This window comes from Dermacentor albipictus, chromosome 9, assembly GCF_038994185.2.
Source record: "Dermacentor albipictus isolate Rhodes 1998 colony chromosome 9, USDA_Dalb.pri_finalv2, whole genome shotgun sequence".
NCBI lineage: Eukaryota > Metazoa > Arthropoda > Arachnida > Ixodida > Ixodidae > Dermacentor > Dermacentor albipictus.
The window spans coordinates 10,182,307-10,200,313 of record NC_091829.1 but is presented as its reverse complement, the minus strand read 5'-3'; the positions used below and the strand labels follow the sequence as shown (position 1 = coordinate 10,200,313).

The 18,007-nt window shown below is 42.2% G+C and overlaps 1 protein-coding gene and 1 pseudogene across 1 annotated transcript in view; one reads left to right on the top strand and one right to left on the bottom strand.

Moving 5' to 3' along the window:
• Window positions 1–2,701: 2,701 nt before the first annotated feature.
• On the top strand, window positions 2,702–8,446 carry LOC135911168 (uncharacterized; annotated as a pseudogene).
• Window positions 8,447–15,121: 6,675 nt separating this feature from the next.
• The window catches only part of LOC135911169 (uncharacterized), a 61,096-nt gene continuing 58,210 nt past the window's right edge, over window positions 15,122–18,007 (bottom strand). The window contains exon 13 of the mRNA XM_070525614.1: window positions 15,122–16,656. Within this exon, the coding sequence (XP_070381715.1) occupies window positions 16,420–16,656 (237 nt within the window). The 3' untranslated portion in view covers window positions 15,122–16,419. The remainder of the gene's footprint in view (window positions 16,657–18,007) is intronic.

The following is an 18,007-nucleotide window of genomic DNA, read 5'->3' as shown; positions in this document are numbered from 1 at the left end:
ATGAATAAAAACTTAGAGCGCTAAGAACAAAAAAGACGTAGAAAAAGAAACATGCACTACACGCGCTCACAAGTGATGTTTAATGCACATGTGGAAATTTTAGCATCGTGGATAGCTGTGTCTACTTGCTGTGCATGGGTTGCATCATGGCATTTACAAGGCTTATGCCCAGCGAATGTGCAGCTGTTGTGTGGATGGATGAACCAGTCACCTGGTCATTCGAAGAGGATGTGCCGCATTCTTCGTTCCGAGTGGTACAGGTAAGTTCGGTTTTACAAGGACTGGCGGTGGGTCTTATGCAACCTCAGCGTTCAGCAAAGCACCCACCGTGGAACGTACTCTGACTCGTGTGAGACCTCGGACCAGATGACGGAAGTCCTATGAAACCACATCCGGCCACAACTCACAGTCAAGAAGAGGCGAGCTTCATCTGAAGGACGTGTACTAAACCTGAGCGACGTGCCATTGCCTGACAAGTTTCAGCAGTGTGACAGTGAGCTGGTTACCCGCGCTGAACTATCAGATCTGGAAATTGTTTCCAGTGTTCATCCTGAAGAAGAGTGCGACGAGGAAGGTGCAATGGCAGAGGCAGATTCAAATCCTGCATTTCTAGCTGAGGCTGTAGGATGCCTTGGAAAGTTGTGAGACTTCATGTCTCAGCAACTAGCTGTGCCAGAGGAAGTGCACAAAAACAGACTCCCTGGACAGCTTTGTTACTTCTTGCACTTTAAGAGTACCAGTGCAAATGAAAATTAGATTTTTTTGTTCAGAATGAGATAGACTGCAACGTAACTATTATGCACTTCGATGTAATAGTTCTGCGGAAACCCAGAAGGTGGAGGGAATTAAGTAATTATAAAGGGGAAATGAGACATCCCAGACCAAAACGAATTTTTCAACTGCGACACTTTTCTTTCGAGGAACCCATATGGGCTTCTTTTGTAGCAATTGCTACGATTGGTTGGATGTCTCATTTCCCCTTTATTAATTACTGTTATGCACTTAATATATATTGATGTGCTTTACTCTACAAATTGCATTTCGCACTTTTGACGCAACTCTCTACATTTGACGCAACATCATCTATGCTCTTCCATATTCTAGTGAATATTCAGTTTAGTGAACTTTCAGTTAAGTGAACTATTTGTTTGGGTCTTTTGAAGTTCACTCAAGTGAGAGTTCACTGTAGCAGACAGTATTGGAGTCCTGAAACATAATCTCAGTACTGGCAGTGCAGTTACGGAAGTGCTTTACCATTGGGCAGAACCTTAGAGAAGCTAGAGGGTGCAACAAACACACATGGGAATGTTATTACATGAAAGCTACGACATGTTCCCACATCTCCAAAATGTCATTAGACTTGCAGGCCGTAAAGGTGAGGAGGAGAGGTGTCCAGAATAAATAAAGAAAGGGTTCAGTATAGAGCCCAAAGAAAATTTCTTATTGCCTCAGTACTTATTGCTCTTTTGAACATAGCGTGCTTAAGAGACCCGTAAGTCAGCTAAAGCAGTGGTTCCAACACTTGACGATCAGGTACACCTTGACCACATCAGTCAGTGGGCAGTGTACTGTCTGAATACAGTGTACACCACTTCTCTTTACATTGACAGCTGTGCAAAAGATACTTTACAGGGTTCATGGCAATGAGATTTTGGTGATTATATATAGTGCAAGTGAACAGGTTTACCTCATGAACATTCATGCTTTTAGTGCCGCAAGAATGTTGATTTGATCATTTCCACTGCTTGGAACATTCACCAAGCTTTCCATTAAGCTTTTATTGTTCACCAAAAGACATCAGCTAGCCCCACTGATGGCAAGAGGCCTCCAAATAATGTCGCCTTCAGTCATGACACAAATATTACAACACTTCTGATGATAACACATACGTAATATAGACCATTGCTTCATCATATGCAACAGCTGCGACTATTTGTTTTGCACCATTTGCTTAGCGTTGTACAAACACTAATTTCACCCTCATAAAGATACCAGTAAATTATCAACAGGAAGCCCATTGCTTTCAAATCCTTTGTTGTGCTTCCCTGATGCAATGTTTATTGGTGCTGGAAGAATTTCTTTCAGCTTAGAATATTCAACCACTCTGAAATACTAACAGAATGATCCAGACTAAGTGTTAACAAAGAATTTACATGACCCAGCTGTTCAACCTGTAATTAAAAGGTACAGTGCATAGAAATATGTCATGCATAGGAATACGAACTGTGCACTCCTCACTTTTAGGGTGCATCAGGTGGTTGTGAAAATAATATTTTCATGATCCTTTTGATGGATCAGCTTCTGCAAGCAAAGGTACGCAATCATTTTGCATTATCTTCAAATGTGCCCTTACATGCAAAAATAACAGACCCCCCACTTTTGCATTAGCTTGCAAATATGTTGTTTCTACTTGAGAATATTCTTCAGACATACGACTACACTTTATGTAAGAATTATAACTAATTGTTCCATCAAGTGATGCCCAATCATGGTTTTAAAATGGGGCAGTGGTCTGTCACTTTTGCCTTCACCTGTAAAAATTTTCTTCGCTTTTTGGTGGCCCATATCGTTTGCCAAAAACAGTGACAGCTTGCATTGCTTCATCAACACCAAAACTGTTGGCGTCACAGCTAATGCCACAAGCTGATATGACGAAATGCTTGCCTCAGTAGGAGAATCTTTAGGGTAGGGCTGTAAAGTGACTCATTTGTAGCCATTAGCTGAGTGCAACTGCCACTTATCACTTGTGACGGGCAGACGACAAAAGCCGGGGCAGGAGGTCGTCTTGTCAGATGACAGCCTGACAGAGGTGAGTACTTACAAGTTCCGGCTTTGCTACTTTGAATGTGTACTGCCAAGGATTGATGTTTGCATTTTCTACACGAGATTCAAACATTACTGCATGCAGACTGTCTGTTAATACATAAAAGAAAAAGCTTGGAGCAGAGTCATGGACATTGCAATACAGTTCTTGTACAAAAACTTGTAATAACTTATGGTCATGGGAAGCCCACAAACTTGCACTAACAATTCAAGACTGGCAACTATGTTGCCTCTACATTCTTTTAACTATCTGATGCTCATTAAAAGCACTGTGTAGTACAGTGCAGAAAATGCAGGAGTGAAAGGAAAGTCACATCATTTATTTTTTATTTCAGTTCGCTGACGTCCTTTATCGAAAAAATTTTTTTTCTTTTAGGTTGCAAATTTTTAAAGCTAAGTATAGTTCATTTATTAAAGTGATGCTGTAGTCATCTTGTGTCATGCACCCATGTTTGTAAGGACAAAAAAGCTGCAAGAGCACAGCCTGTCACTAAAAAGACATGACAACACTTACTGTCATGTTAATGATCAACACTTGATATTCAAATGTTCAAGTATGATTAATGTATGACCATAATAATTTATCAGCCATACTGGCACATGAAATGGCTGCTACACAGCTATTTTTTCAAAGGCAGTTCTTTCAAAGATCACTCATAACTGGAATAGCACTTCCCATCTAAACAATACCATGACAGTAGCTAGTTCTATGCCCCTTACATTTCGCTCATCTGCGGACGAAGTCCACATAACACGTACAGGTCCCATTCACAAGTTGACAAAGTGACCCTGCTAAGTTATACAGCACTTGCACTGCAGATGCCATGGTTCTCATATGATTAAAACATATCCCTCTAATTCTCTAGTAATTAGCGCTCTTCAGAGTGACCTTGTGCTTGTTTAGGCTAGTTGCTGCAAGCCCTCCAACTGAAAATTTTTTTCAATGTATAACTCTCAACTATGTCCCACAGATTCTTGCACTTTTGCAGCATCAGTAAACAAGAAAATGCATTTGAACCTGTATTTCTTGGTCCCACTTGCCTACACGCTGATGCAAGGTGAGAAACTTATCTCTACAAGTGTCTCCTCTTACTAGATATATTGCTTTGTACAAAGCCCTTGTAGCATTCTAGTAAAAAATAGAGGGTGGGGGGTTAATGCAATAATACTTCCAAGACTCTGGTTGCTAATTTCAAATTATGGCAGAATTACAATATGTCCTTCCATTCTTTTATCATGTTTATATATAGTTGTGTCTTCTATGTCATTTAGTGCATTTACCGATCATACATAGCATGCTTTGCTGATTACCTCAATCACAAAATGAAATTGGTGCAGTGTGTGTGAGTGTCAAAGAATGTTGTACAGAGCTAAAGTGATTCTGGAAAATGCTTTATGTTACGAAGATGGCAAATGGCTGAAATGAGGGTGCCAAGACAGATGTGTGGAATGGCCTTATCTGAGGAGTGAAATTTTCATCAGCTGTTCAAAAGGGATGAGTGAGGCAGTTTAGTCTAATGACAAGAAAAAAATTAGGTATGTCAACAAGCTGACAATGCCATCAGTCTGGTCCTAAGGGAAAATGATGTTGCCTTAAGAAGAGGTGGTTAGGCAATATCAGGGAGAACTTAAACACCGAGAAACTGAGGCTGAAGCCAATGACCAATGAGACAAAGTAAAACAAGCTCATTCAGAATAGATAATATTTGTAACAGTAGAGCAAATTGATAAAGATATTGTGGTGTATTACTACCATTGTTATTCGACACCGTTAACACTATGTGCATGCCTTATTCCCTGTGCCACTGCAGGGTCAGAGGCAGGCAGTCCTGTCGATTCCAACCTGTATATGGATAGTCTGCTCACGACCCTGGTGCCCCTGCATGCCCGCAGCCTGGGGCTGGAGAATGTCAGTGTGCCAAACTGTGCATTCAAGGTGCCTAGCACAGCCGTTACCAACCGCGACGTTTGTGTGGAGCTGCACGGTGGACGTTTGCTAGGGCTGGTCACTCCTGGACTCGCTCGCAGGTAATCCCTAGCACCTGCCTGCTTATAACATTAACACATTACACAAACATTATAAAGTTGGCTTTATAATGTTTTGACGGTTAGACCTAGTGCAAGAAATATTTAACGGAGTTTAATGTCTCAAAAAAGCAGTATGGCTATGAGAGAAGCCATGGTGAATGGCTCCAGAATAATTTCAACTACCAGGAGTTATTTTAACATGAACCCAGAGTATAGTAAATGAGCATTTTTTTTTTTTTTCGCATTCCAACCACCAAGGCCGAGAATTGAACAGATGACTTTGTATTCCGTAATGATAGCCACTTGGCCACCATGGCAGGTGGTTCTGAATGTAGCATTATGTGCGCTTTTCGGCTAAAAATAAGGGACCAGCCACTTGTTCTACATTTGAATATAACTACATTCGTATACGACAGGCTTTGGCTGTTGGTATATGGTGCCTGCCCCATTTTCAACATGACACACTTTTTCCTGCAGGGGTCAGTGTTCGGCTCCTGGCTGGTTGGGTATGAACATCACGGTGGGCTGCTATGTGTCGCTGGACAACACACACCTCTCGTACACTGGCTCAGCCAAGGGCGACAGCTTGTTGAATACGAACCGGAGCATGGTGCTGCAGGCTGCACCCTTCAGTGCCAACACACTCCTCGAAGTCACCTCCACACCAGGTGCAATGAATTATAAGTTGCATAAAAAGTGTAAAGAGAAAGCTCGCACCCAACTTTCACCTCCCCTAAGCAAGGAGCAGGGGTACTCGAAATTTTGAATAATTGTGTAGTCCATTATTTATATGTAGTAGAGAATTTGAAAGCCTTTACTACTTGTTTATGAATGCTTAACATGAGTTAGAGATAATAGATATTAAGGGATGCCAAAAATACCATGAGCATAGACATGGTATAGAAGGAAGAAATATGGGAAAAATAGGCGTTAAAACCTGCATTATCAGATAAAAAACCTCAACTACCCCTGCAACCTCTGTTGTGAATGATTTTGTGGCATGACAAATTCCTCATGCGACGCGGCACCAAATACCCATGACCATGCATAGCAGCAATTTTTTTGCATAAGAATTAGCTTTGACCTGATTAGAAATACATCATCCATAGGATGCCTACATTTATTGTTAGTTTATGTGCAATCTTTTGCTCTTTTGAGGGATCTCGTCATGTTCACAAGTGAGGTGTGGTGCTGTAATACCATACTGAATTCCTTTTCTAGATGATAGCAATGATTTTCAATCAGCTACACACTATAGGCGTTATCACGAAATACTTTCTGTCCAGCACTATGTTTGCAACTGGGCTGTTAGGAGTTAGCACCAGTAGAATTGAGGGGAGTTGAAGCATACAAGGTATTCATATGCAGTGAAAAACTGGCATTTCTACACTTGATGTTTGAATTTCTATGTCACAAGGGCCAGGTATGGCCAAAGATTGCCACGTCTTCACTCTTATGAAAATAATTTTAATGAACTAAACACTCTATCTGCATTCAAAGATGCATAGTTATTTTGTTTAACTATTAACAAAATGTGTTCAACATTTTCCAGCTGCTCATTACAGGCTGCTCAGTCAACCCGATTATTTATTGGTTGTCAGTGGCATTACTTGTAATGAACATAAATTTGTTCATTAAGTAGGCTCCATACAGCCTTTCTCATCGTTTTAAATGCAAGAAAATATTTTATATGCAATACGTAAAGCTTTTTTCCTCCAAGTAATCATACTCATTGTATTCATAGGCTTATAAATACATGGGCAGTAGCCTCCATATACCACCTTTCTATGCAGTGATAAAAGCAACAAAATGGTTGTGCTGCCTATATCGTCGTCATTGCTGGAGCGCAAGTCTTCCACAAGCTTTGCCAGCAATGACAGTGCCATTACTGGCACGACTTTTATTGCCTGTACCATGCTTCTGCTATGCATTTCGCTACACTGTCAGTGCAGTGAGCATCCCCAGTGCATCTGTTCCACTATTATTTCAGAAAATCATCACCACCAGCTAATCAATATACACTTAAAGGGCAACTCCAGTTATATTGGGTTGATGAATTTTAACAAAATTTGCATTCAGGTTCCTTTGGGTGCTTTGGTCATGTGTGCTTAAGGGCATAACTGACGGTTATGGTTTCTCCACAAATCAATTTTAAATATTCGCGGTTGCTCATAGTGATGTCAGCACAGAAGCGGTACTGTTGGTATCAGCATCTTGTTAAGCTGCCTTACATGAATCACTTATGTTCGAAATTTCTATTGATGCAAATCTTTGTACAATCTATTTTTTACACCAAAAACCAAAAATAGTCATATAATACACTTGGATATCTTTAGTTAAATACAGTCCCACCACAAACTTTCCAGTTCACATGCCTGTCCTAATGCCATTACTGATATCAGTCATAAGCAGCAGGTTTCATGACCGTTCAGTCTACTTTTGGTTTTGTGTCTTCATTTTGATGCTTTATTGTTTTTAAATCTCTTTTAAAACCTTTTCTCTCCTCTTTCTCTATTCTTTTCAAGAACGTGGCCATGACAGTTCAAATGTTCATTAGAAAATGATGTTACAATGCTCATTGCAGTTGATACTACTATTAGTGCTACTGCTATTAGTACTACTGCACTATGTGCTTCTTTTTTTCTTCACGTTTTTAAGTAGTTATCTTTCTTAAGCACAAGAGGCACAGTGAGATTTAAACAATCACTTTCCTGACTTTATAAAAAAAGAACACTGCCAGAGTTGCTCTAATAAAGTAATGATATTGCAGCTTTTAAGCAAGCTTTGGAATAGGAACAGTTGCTTCGAAACCCATGATGGTTTTTTTCTTCATATGAAGTAGACATCTTATGCCGTTATATTTATGTAACAAGCGAGGGCATACCGAACACGGGTGGAGATGACATTACGCCTACCATCATGTTGGCTGCACCAGGCATCATTAGGGTCAGCAGCAATTCCACAAGCTGGATTTTTCAAACATACAGCCATTAGCTCTGATTACCTTCCTCAGTTATAATGCGCTTGATCAGGTGAACTTCCACTGCACTTTCAATGTCGTTGGACGCCAACGTGGCTTTAGTAGTGCTTTTTTTCTGATTACAGGTGGTGTGCCCCGGGTGCGCACTTGGGCTCTGCAGCCATTCACATTTGTAGTGGGCACATCACCCAAGCTGAGCCTCAATTCTGCTCGCCAGGCCACGTTCGACAAGGAGGCCAGCAAGTGTGCCTACGCTTCCCTGTCCAATGTACTCTTGGTGGCATACAGGGAAGCCCTCGAAAGGGCTGTGAGTGCCACAAGGTTGCCTCTGCCCTGAACAGCACATAGGCAAAATAACTTGTACATGGTTGTCTAAAAATAAACGCTGGTGCAAAAGACATACAGATGAAGCACAACAGGGATGAAACGAATGGGCCACTACAGTTCAACCTCAAAATAACATGCACATAACTAATACTATATGCTTCCGACGAATACCAGATGCAATAAAAGTATATTTTTGTCTACTACTTGTTAGAACCTTGCTTGGGAAGCAATGAAGTTTGGCAAGCAACATTAATGTAATTAGAATAAACAGAAATTTGCACAACTGGATGAACTGTGTCAATATTACATGTATCTACTTTTCAGCCCACTCCGGATTTATTTAGCCTCATCTGGGGTTGACTACTTCCTTCCCTCTTACCTTAGCATTGCCACTGCCAGACTTCTTGGGTGCAGCAAGCTAACACAGTAACAAAAAAATATTTTGTCAGAAATCCCCTAGGTGCTTTATTAAATTGCATCTTTGAACCATGCTTTCTTCTGTATCACTGACATGGACCACAGCAAAGTGGCAACAGGGTGCCAAATGCCCCCCCATTGGAGTTTCAAATTAAGTTTTTTTATGCTTTTTCGGTTTAAAGTGAAAATTCTCTGAATATTCAAACGATGTCCTCCACTGGAAAAGGCATTATGGTGGTTTAAGTACGATGTAACTGGGCCAGTTTATTTATTGTAACTTCATAAGTCACGGACTACAGTAAAACCTCGTTAATATGTACCTGCTTAATAAGTGATTCCAGTTTACATATAGTTGCGATGGATTCCCCACCCTGTCACCGTTGAACCTAATGTATTGGCTGACCTCTTAAGCTGTAGTCACTTACCGCATGCCAAATGGTCAGTGCGTAGTATTTACATCATTTTTCAGTGCATACAAACACGGAATTGGAGAAGTGTCATGCGTGCAGACCATATACTTTTCACAGACAGCAGTCCCCACCGATCGCGACACCAAAACATGGTCGTCATGACGTGTTTCATTTTCGTGCGACATAGAAGTGAGTGATGGCCCTTTCATCTCCGATGTGGCGCGTGCATTTTTTGTTATAAGGGAGTCTGCAGGGTTGCAGAGCCTGGTGGAGAAACTGGCTCGCAGCTTTGCCAAATTGCCAAGTTTGAGGATACCATTGTCGTTGCAAGGCCGCCGCAGTGGCAAGTGAATATCAAATTTTTTTGGCCTGCTCACAAATAAACCTTGACTTCATATGAGCTTGAGTGAAAATTATAATGTAATTTTTTTTCTTGCTGGTAAGTCTATAGCTGCTCATCTGCCACCGTCGGTTAATTAGTTCATTGCTTAGTGCGTACCTCATCCACATTCCCAGTGAGAAAGTACTAGAGCGACATGAAAAACTCCTGATACAGCTCTCTGTTGCTCAATACATGCCATATTAAAGTGTTTTCCAGAGTGTGAAAGAAGCTTGAGAATATACCCAATGTGCCTCGAGTGGCCAGTCGCGCGGTAAACAGTGCACAGCTAAACATGCCTCCTTGTGGAACACCAGTTTCCCGATTGAAGGACCTGGACAAAGCCTGGCCAATGCTTACACAAAAGGTGCAGTTCGACAGGTAGCTTTTGATTATGTTTAGAATGTTGCCATAGGCATATATCATGGAAAAGCCCCAAGGAAAGTTGAAGCACGGTGTTGTATCATATGGTTTTATAAGTGAAGAAATACTGAGATAAAGAACTGTTTATGTATGAAGGCATCTCTAATGTTTGCCTCAATCCGAGTTTTTCGCATAGTTATGGCCAGTTTATCATTTCTTCATTTAATTTGCCATAGACAGCTTGTTAAATTTGGCCTACAACTGCTGGCTAAGCACAGGTTCTTGCTTCTTTAAGTATGGAGATGACAATAGCTTCTCTCCAAGCAGACAGAATGTACCCAGCAGCTTGCGTGGCATTGACAACAGACAAAGGAGTATTTTCAGGGTTTCTGGGTGCAAGCACTTGACCATTTCATACATAATACGGTAGCCACTTGGTGCCTACTTGTTGCAACTACTGAGAGTTGCCTGAAGCTCAGCTAAACAAATGAGGAATTGTGTGCCTCATTTCACGCACAGCTGCAACCAAGGGGCTGTCATTCTGCACATTCCTTAAACCGTATAAAAGTTTCCATGTAATGTGATGAACTGGATATGTTCAAAGCGTTCACTTACAAAATTTACCTGATCTTCCAGGCTATTGCTCAAGTAAAAGTCTTGCTTAGGCTAGTTGGTTCATGCTTGAAGTTGTAAAGGCAAGGCGCAGAAGACCAGGACCCAAGAAGAACACAAACGACAGAACACAAACAACAGGAGGAATTCAGAGACCTGGATTGGGAAGAATTGGGGATAAGAGTTAATAGAGAATACTTTAGTAACTTGCAATTCGCTGATAATATTGCCTTGCTTAGTAACTCAGCGGACTAACTGCAATGCAATGCTCACTGACCTGGACAGGCAAAGCAGAAGGGTGGATCTAAAAATTAATCTGCAGAAAACTAAAAGTTATGTTTAACAGTCTCGGAAGAGAACAGCAGTTTACGATAGGTAGCGAGGCACTGGAAAAGGTAAGGGAATACATCTACTTAGGGCAGATAGTGACCACGGATCATGATCATGAGACTGAAATAACCAGAAGAATAAGAATGGGCTGGGGTGCGTTTGGCAGGCATTCTCAGATCATGAACAGCAGGTTGCCATTATCCCTCAAGAGAAAAGTGTATAACAGCTGTGTCTTACCAGTGCACACCTACGAGGCAGAAACCTGGAGGCTTATGAAAAGGGTTCTACTTAAATTGAGGACGACACAACGAGCTATGGAAAAAAGAATGATGGGTGCAACTTTAAGGGATTAAGAAGAGAGCAGATTGGGTGAAAGAACAAACGCGAATTAATGACATCTTAGTTGAAATCAAGAAAAACAAATGGACATGGGCAGGGCATGTAATGAGGAGGGAGGATAACCCATGGTCATTAAGGGTTACGGACTGAACTCCAAGAGAAAGGAAGTGTAGCAGGGGGTGGCAGGAAGTTAGGTGGGCGGATGAGATTAAGTTTGCAGGGACAACATGGCCACAATTAGTACATGACCGGGGAAGTTGGAAAAGTATGGGACAGGCCTTCGCCTTGCAGTGGGCGTAGTCAGGCTGATGATGATGATGGACGAGTATGTTTTGTGTGCAACACTGTAGAATATTATTGGCTCTCATTAGGCACGCATGAATCCGAGGAAAAGAGAAAATTTTCGGTTAGGTGGCCTTTCGCATCACAGCAAGTCTCCCTACAGAGTACTATGTGCATTTACGCTTTTCTTTAGCAGTTAAGGGATTCGCGCTGCTCCTTATGCACCATATGACTGGAAGTGGTGCGCATCGCCTCTTGCGAGGTGTTACACGCCCACTCTTACAAGGGGTGCATTCACCTTGAAGGCCTCACCATTATAGATGAAATCCTGGAGGCCACCAGCTCAAAGATAAATGGCTCCATCTGAGGTGGCTGAGCCACGTTGGCTTCAGCCACCCAGGCATTGCCAATAACTGAACACACCTGGACCTGGCTGCTGTCGGAGGTCATTGTGATGCTGCCTTCCGATGCGCCACATTGGCAAAGCTGCTTTTCGGCACATGTGACACTTGCCTTCTTGTCTCTTTAAAATAAATGTTCTCTTTGCTTTGATTGTTACTCTCTCTTTCTTCCAAGATGGGCAGGACCATGAGTATGTAGCAGGCTCCCAGTCACAGTACGCACAGTGATGAGTGTTCTTACAAGTTTGAGTTGAATGGTTATGGGCACTGCACTTAGCACAGGTCAGCTGACCTGTTAGGGTGACTGATCTGTCAGTCTAGCACAGGTCAGTTGAAGGGGGTTCTGCACATAAGGCTTGACACAGATCTTAAACCTTTGAGGGTCAATTTTTTTATTGCAGATTCCAATTCTTCTTAGAGACTTCTTTCAAAAAATTTTGCCATAATTTTTATAAGGTGACAGTAACGTGAGAAAAAAATATTTTTCATTGTTATATATGTACTCTTCATTCATGAATAACAATAAAAAAGCAAGTCAGGTTATAAGAATTAAAAATTTTGTTCATTGTTATACACATAGTTCTAGGCTTTGAAAATACGCACACAAGAATATTTCGCAACTCTCACCTGCTCCTGCTCTTACCCTAATATTTACGTCCATAGCGCAATCAAACTGCGTAGGTGCACGCACTTGAGAAAACTGTGTGGGTGTGTGCCCATAAAAAAAGCAAAACATGTGACAAACTTCTGCTAATCTTCATCTTATTGCCAACCAGAGGCATTTAGTTTTCGGGAATGTCCAAAAAAAAAAAAATGGAAACGCATCCACGGCGGCATCTTTCCTATGCGCAGCCCTGTGAGCACTAAAAAAGCGAGAAACAAGCGGTAGCCCTTTGAGCGATTAGTAACAAGATAGCCATCAGTTCTGCAAGCGCAAGAAGCCGAAACCGCGCGTGGAACAAAACCCAAACTGCCGGCCGCCTGCGTGCGCACCAATGAGCGAGCAGTAGTATATTGATGCGCGGGAGCAAACTAGCTCTAAAACAAACCATGCAATGAAAACCGAGAGAGGGAGGCGCGCGAAAAAAATTCCCTGTATTCCCACATAGTGGCAGCAGATGATAGAAAAGAAAAAGTTAGGAAATTGGCGCGCTTTTGAAACGTACAGACGGCGCCATAAATATACAGCATCGACCATTTTGGGACTTCTTCACGGCCCCGTATATTTGCGTCATTGACCCTCAAAGGGTTAATACACCCTGCCTCGTCTCTGGAAGCACACTGAAATCAAAAGCAAGGATTAAGTGCTTTGTCTGGACCTCATCTTAATTCGTTTCACATTGATCACAGTTTTCTCACTCCAGCCCTCCAATAGCTGAGCCTCTGTCAGATCCATCAAATCATCATCTGAGATAACACCTCGAATGGTGTTCATGCAGTGTGGGGCCACTCTCTCTTCTGGCCAAAAATTAACTTAAGTACTTTAACAAGAGCCCCTTTCTGGGGACGATCAAGAAGTTATGAGAAGGAAGTAGCTATAAATGCAGTCTATTTCTGCAGCAACGCCAGCCACCAGCCACCAACCATGGAGCCTAAGAAGGAAACACTGGCAGGACCTGTGAAGGACAGGTCCTTGCCAACTGCATGCTACTATAACCTAACATGAATAGTCACGGGTGGTTTTATACCACACAAGGTTAACCGTTGCTGCCTGAAAAGTTGGAAGTAAAAAGAAGTGAAGACGGAAAAGACTGAAACAGTGAGAGAAATATGAAGATTGGAGAGGACAGGAAACGCAACTACTTTCTGCCGGGCAGGTAAGTCTGGAGGTGGCGTCAATGTGAAGCCAAGGCCAAAGAGGTATGTTGGTGACCCTAGGCACCCGACACTCAGAAGAGCTAGCAAAAAAAAAAAAAGAATGTTAGATGTACCTAGGTCACCAACCACATATACATGTACCAAAGCGAAACTGGCCATAACAGTGCAAGGGTGACAGTCTTATTCCTTGCATTTTGATTGAAGCACTGAATAATGAAACAATAGCCTTGCGCAGAGCAGCGTACAGCAGCTATGAATTACCACATATACCATGGCACCTCCAAGAACATGTGCACTTGAATATGCCTGACCTTGACCAGATTATGAACTGTGAGAAACCATGAGAGGTTTTTGGATTACTGAACTTAATGTCATCCTGCTATACTGGAGGATTTTAGCCAACCCTAGGAGAAACCTGGGGACCTAGGGACAGGAATCACGTATTTGAACGTCATGCATGAGTCACCAAAGGCTGATCTAACTAACCTTATCAACCTGTAAATGTTCTTGGTTTGTAGTGCAAAGTAACACAGACAAAGACTAGAAGAAGACAGACAACTCACCCAACTGCCCATCCTTTTGAAATTTGTAAATGTTATAAATGAAAATTTCTTTTATTCCACTGCAACCTTGCTGCTAATCTTTGCACTCAGCACAACACTGGCCCAGGATGTTTCAAGACCAAGCATACCCGCTTTAGCCAAAGTAACCAGCTGCGCCAAGGCCAGGCAGAATGTCAAACTAGCTGTAAAGTGAGCAGGGAAGTGACATATGTGGGAAGCAAACCAATATAGATTCACAGTGTAACATTAGCAGCTCCAGGTGAAAGCACGTGTTTACTTCATAATACTGCAATAATTTGTTTTTTTCCATCCCTCTTTAAGTAGTAAGACAACAGTTGACTGAACTTGTTATACAGTTAAACCTCGATATAACAAAGAAGCTAAAATCAGCAATTTGCTTTATCAAAATTCAGTTGTATTAAAATTCAACCTTTTATGCAAATAAGTACAGTCGCCAATTGATTTTTGTTACACAAAAAGGAACCGCTGAATTTTCCTAATTATCGGGCAAACGAAAAATGCAAATTTGAATGAGAAAACAATTCATTTTGAAGAATTTTGGAGTCGGCGATGCATGATACGGTTTCATTCTACATCGACGATATATTCACATAGGTGGTACGCATTAAGCAAAGCCAGCCACACTTTCGCGTGTACGCCGCCACCACGGCTGATAGCATTGCCCACACTGGGACGACGCTATCATGAAAAGCGCTGGCAGCAGGAAGCAAATGCTTCATATGCCTCTTACTCCAACAGGTCACGGAAACTTGAGGTCGCTTGTAATTCAATCATAAGACCATCTGCATCTGCGGAAGTTTCCATTTGCTGTCTCAGTATTCCTTTGCTGCGGAAGTGAAATTTCACTATATTGAAATCACGTACAAACCCACTTGATTATATTGAGGTTCTAATTACATGGTGTTCTATGGACAGGAGGTTATAAAAAGTTTAATACTTCGTTATATCGAAGATTGTTATATTGAGACTGATATGCACCAAGCAACACTCTCAGTTTCAACATCAACCACTAGCCATAGTACACAAAATGAATGGGCAAACATTTATTGTAACAGCTTGTTACAGAGAAAGAAATATATAGAAATACCTCATACTTTTGGTCCATACAACAGCTGTAAAAATATTAAGTATACATGGCAATAGAGATTCAAATTTAATAGCAAGATTAGATCAGCTTAAGTCACTAATTTGTGTGTGTTTCATTAATAGACTACTTGCCTATAAAGAACAATAAATATAAACGGTTACAAAATACATGTGTATTGGTCGGTTAGTTCTTGAAACATCCAGACAGCAAACACTTAAAACCCGAGAACTAACACCACAAAACAGTAGCAATGAGTGCAGCTACTAGGTTGTATCAACAATGTATATGTTCGAAAGGCACTTGAACATTCGTGAAATCTTTGAAAATCACGCAAGCACTAATTCTTGAAATGCACAAAAACTGACTGATAATATGAAGATTAACTGGCAGTGTTTTAACATACAAAGTCATTCTGGCTTTTGCATCGAGTTGTTGCATGCTTGTCAAGTTTCTAGTATTGACAACATGCTAAAGTATCCAGTGAAATGTGTCACATTTGGAAAGGTAGACATGAACTTTAAGTAAACCTCACTATGAAAGAATCAAGTGATACTGAAGCAAGGTAAAAATGTATATAAATAGAACCAAGTAATTCTGAGCTTAACATAGAGTACAAGTTTTTAATGTCTGGTGACAAAAATGAGATGAGCAGAGCTCACTTTTGGTACCCTTGTGAACATAGCAACACAATAACACCAGGACTGTGGCAGGCTCATCCTTGCCAAGGCAAGATATGGAATGACAGAACAGGGTGGAATATAACATTGATTAAATGAGTGAACATAACAAAGAGCTAACAATCAGTGATAACAAGAAAAAATGAAATGCTGTGACATCATCTAAGATAACGAAAATTGGAGGAAAAAGAAGCATGCCACCAGTCAGCTTGCAATCCACAATTTGTGCCATGTCCTGGTGGTGGCCGTCTCCAGTCCATGGCTACCTTTAGCAGTAGTTCTACATGTCTGAAGGTGTAGCCTAAATGGCAGGATATTAACAAAACAAGGACCTTCCCAGGGAAGGAAGCGTATTTGAATGGGCTACTGGCAAAAGTATGATCATAGGAGATTTTAACAGTCTTTTTTTACACATGTAATGAATACTGCATAGCCCTTGCATGGTTGCATCCTTATCAGAAGGATGTTGTGGCTCCCTATAGAAAGTCTGCTTTCTATCTAGATGTCGATTGTGTGGCTAATCTAAAACAGGGCCATTCTCTAGTCTGAGCCAAGTTGTAGGCTAACCCAGCCTCCTGTTGATGATGGCGTTTTCAAGCCATGGCTGTGCTATCAGTTCATCGAAACAACACAACTGCCACTGGCGCCCAACGGCTGTGACAATGAAATAATGGTATTTGCGCGAACGGTAGCTGTAGAGGTGGATGTTGACCTGCTCCACACCCGTCCACCGGCAAAGCAGTTGCTTCACCAAGTCTTCCTGCTCCCGCAACATGCCCAGGAACTGAGTGGTTTGAACCTGGTTGTGAGAGTGACAGGAAACAACATAGTCGAACTTCTCAACCACTAAATATAGAGACGCAGGGTTGTCAAACTGTGTAGCATGAAAATTGAGCAACACCTAAGGTGCAGCTCTATACTCAATAAAGCACTATTGCTCTTACATTTGGCACTCTTAGGGACTCCAGAAAAAGCAAAGTGAGTATACATAGAGCTCATGCAATGTACACACACATGGACACAGGGCACTTCACTCCCACTTCTCAGTACAGATAAATCTACTCAGACCAATAATATACATACAATATGTACGAAAATGTTAAAAGAAGACAACCACATTTAATGGCCTACAGTTGATCAAATCACTTGTATAGCCTAGCTAAAATGGCATATTCAACTGGGAGACAATGCACTAAGTTTAACAAAACAAGGTGACTGGGTTGGAACCGTGGCATACATTTTTACATTTTTTTTTTAATGCGAGGATAAATGCCTCAGGGCATACAAGGGTATGGGATGGGGGTGAACAAGGATGATTAAATGAATGAAAATAGATTTGCTGACCTAATGAAGTCCAAGAGGGATCGATAATGCGGTCCCTGCGTCCAAGCAGTGTAATGGCTCAGATTATGCGGCGAGAGTCCCGCTGCTGCGAGGTGCCGGAGCCTCGTCGGTTTCAGAGCAGGGCAAACCCGCAGCAGGTGGTGGATGTCGGCTTCAACGTTTGGCGACTTGCAGAGTGGGCACTCAGGACGAGGATATAGCGGGCGAAAGTGCGGCCACTTCCTAGTCACGGGAGGAGTGAGGGCAACCCCGACCCGGATCCTCCAAAGCGCAACCTCCTCTGCACGGTAAGACCGCGGGGAAGGTTTACCGCACACGGAGGTATGAGAGCACGTGTGCGGCGCCGGAGGTGCTCCTTTCTTGTTAAGAGGAGGGTGGCATCATCTAGGTGAAAGAGTTGAGGCGGTGACGATGGAGAGGTCGTTAGACGGGTCGCAGAATCCGCACGGCTTTGGAAGCTTAGAAGGTCGCGTGGGATCCACTCGACAGATATTGACTGCGGGATGCGTGCCGCCAGAAGATGGATCTGTTGGCATATGTCAGGGCTGCGACTGACGCGTCGCAGAAGCCGCGTCGCCTGGAGAGCATCAGTGCGGATGACGATGCGGGCCGTGGGGACCAAGGGAAAGGCGGCCACAGAGCACAACGCTTCTCGGACAGCAAGGAGCTCAGCACAAAAGGAGGAAGGAGGTTCCTGGACTTGAAACCGGGTCGTCTTATTAAGGGCAGGTGCGCATGGGCAATAAATTGCAGTGGTTGTTTCACAGCCCGTAATGCTTGCATCAACGTAAAGGACGATGGAGCCA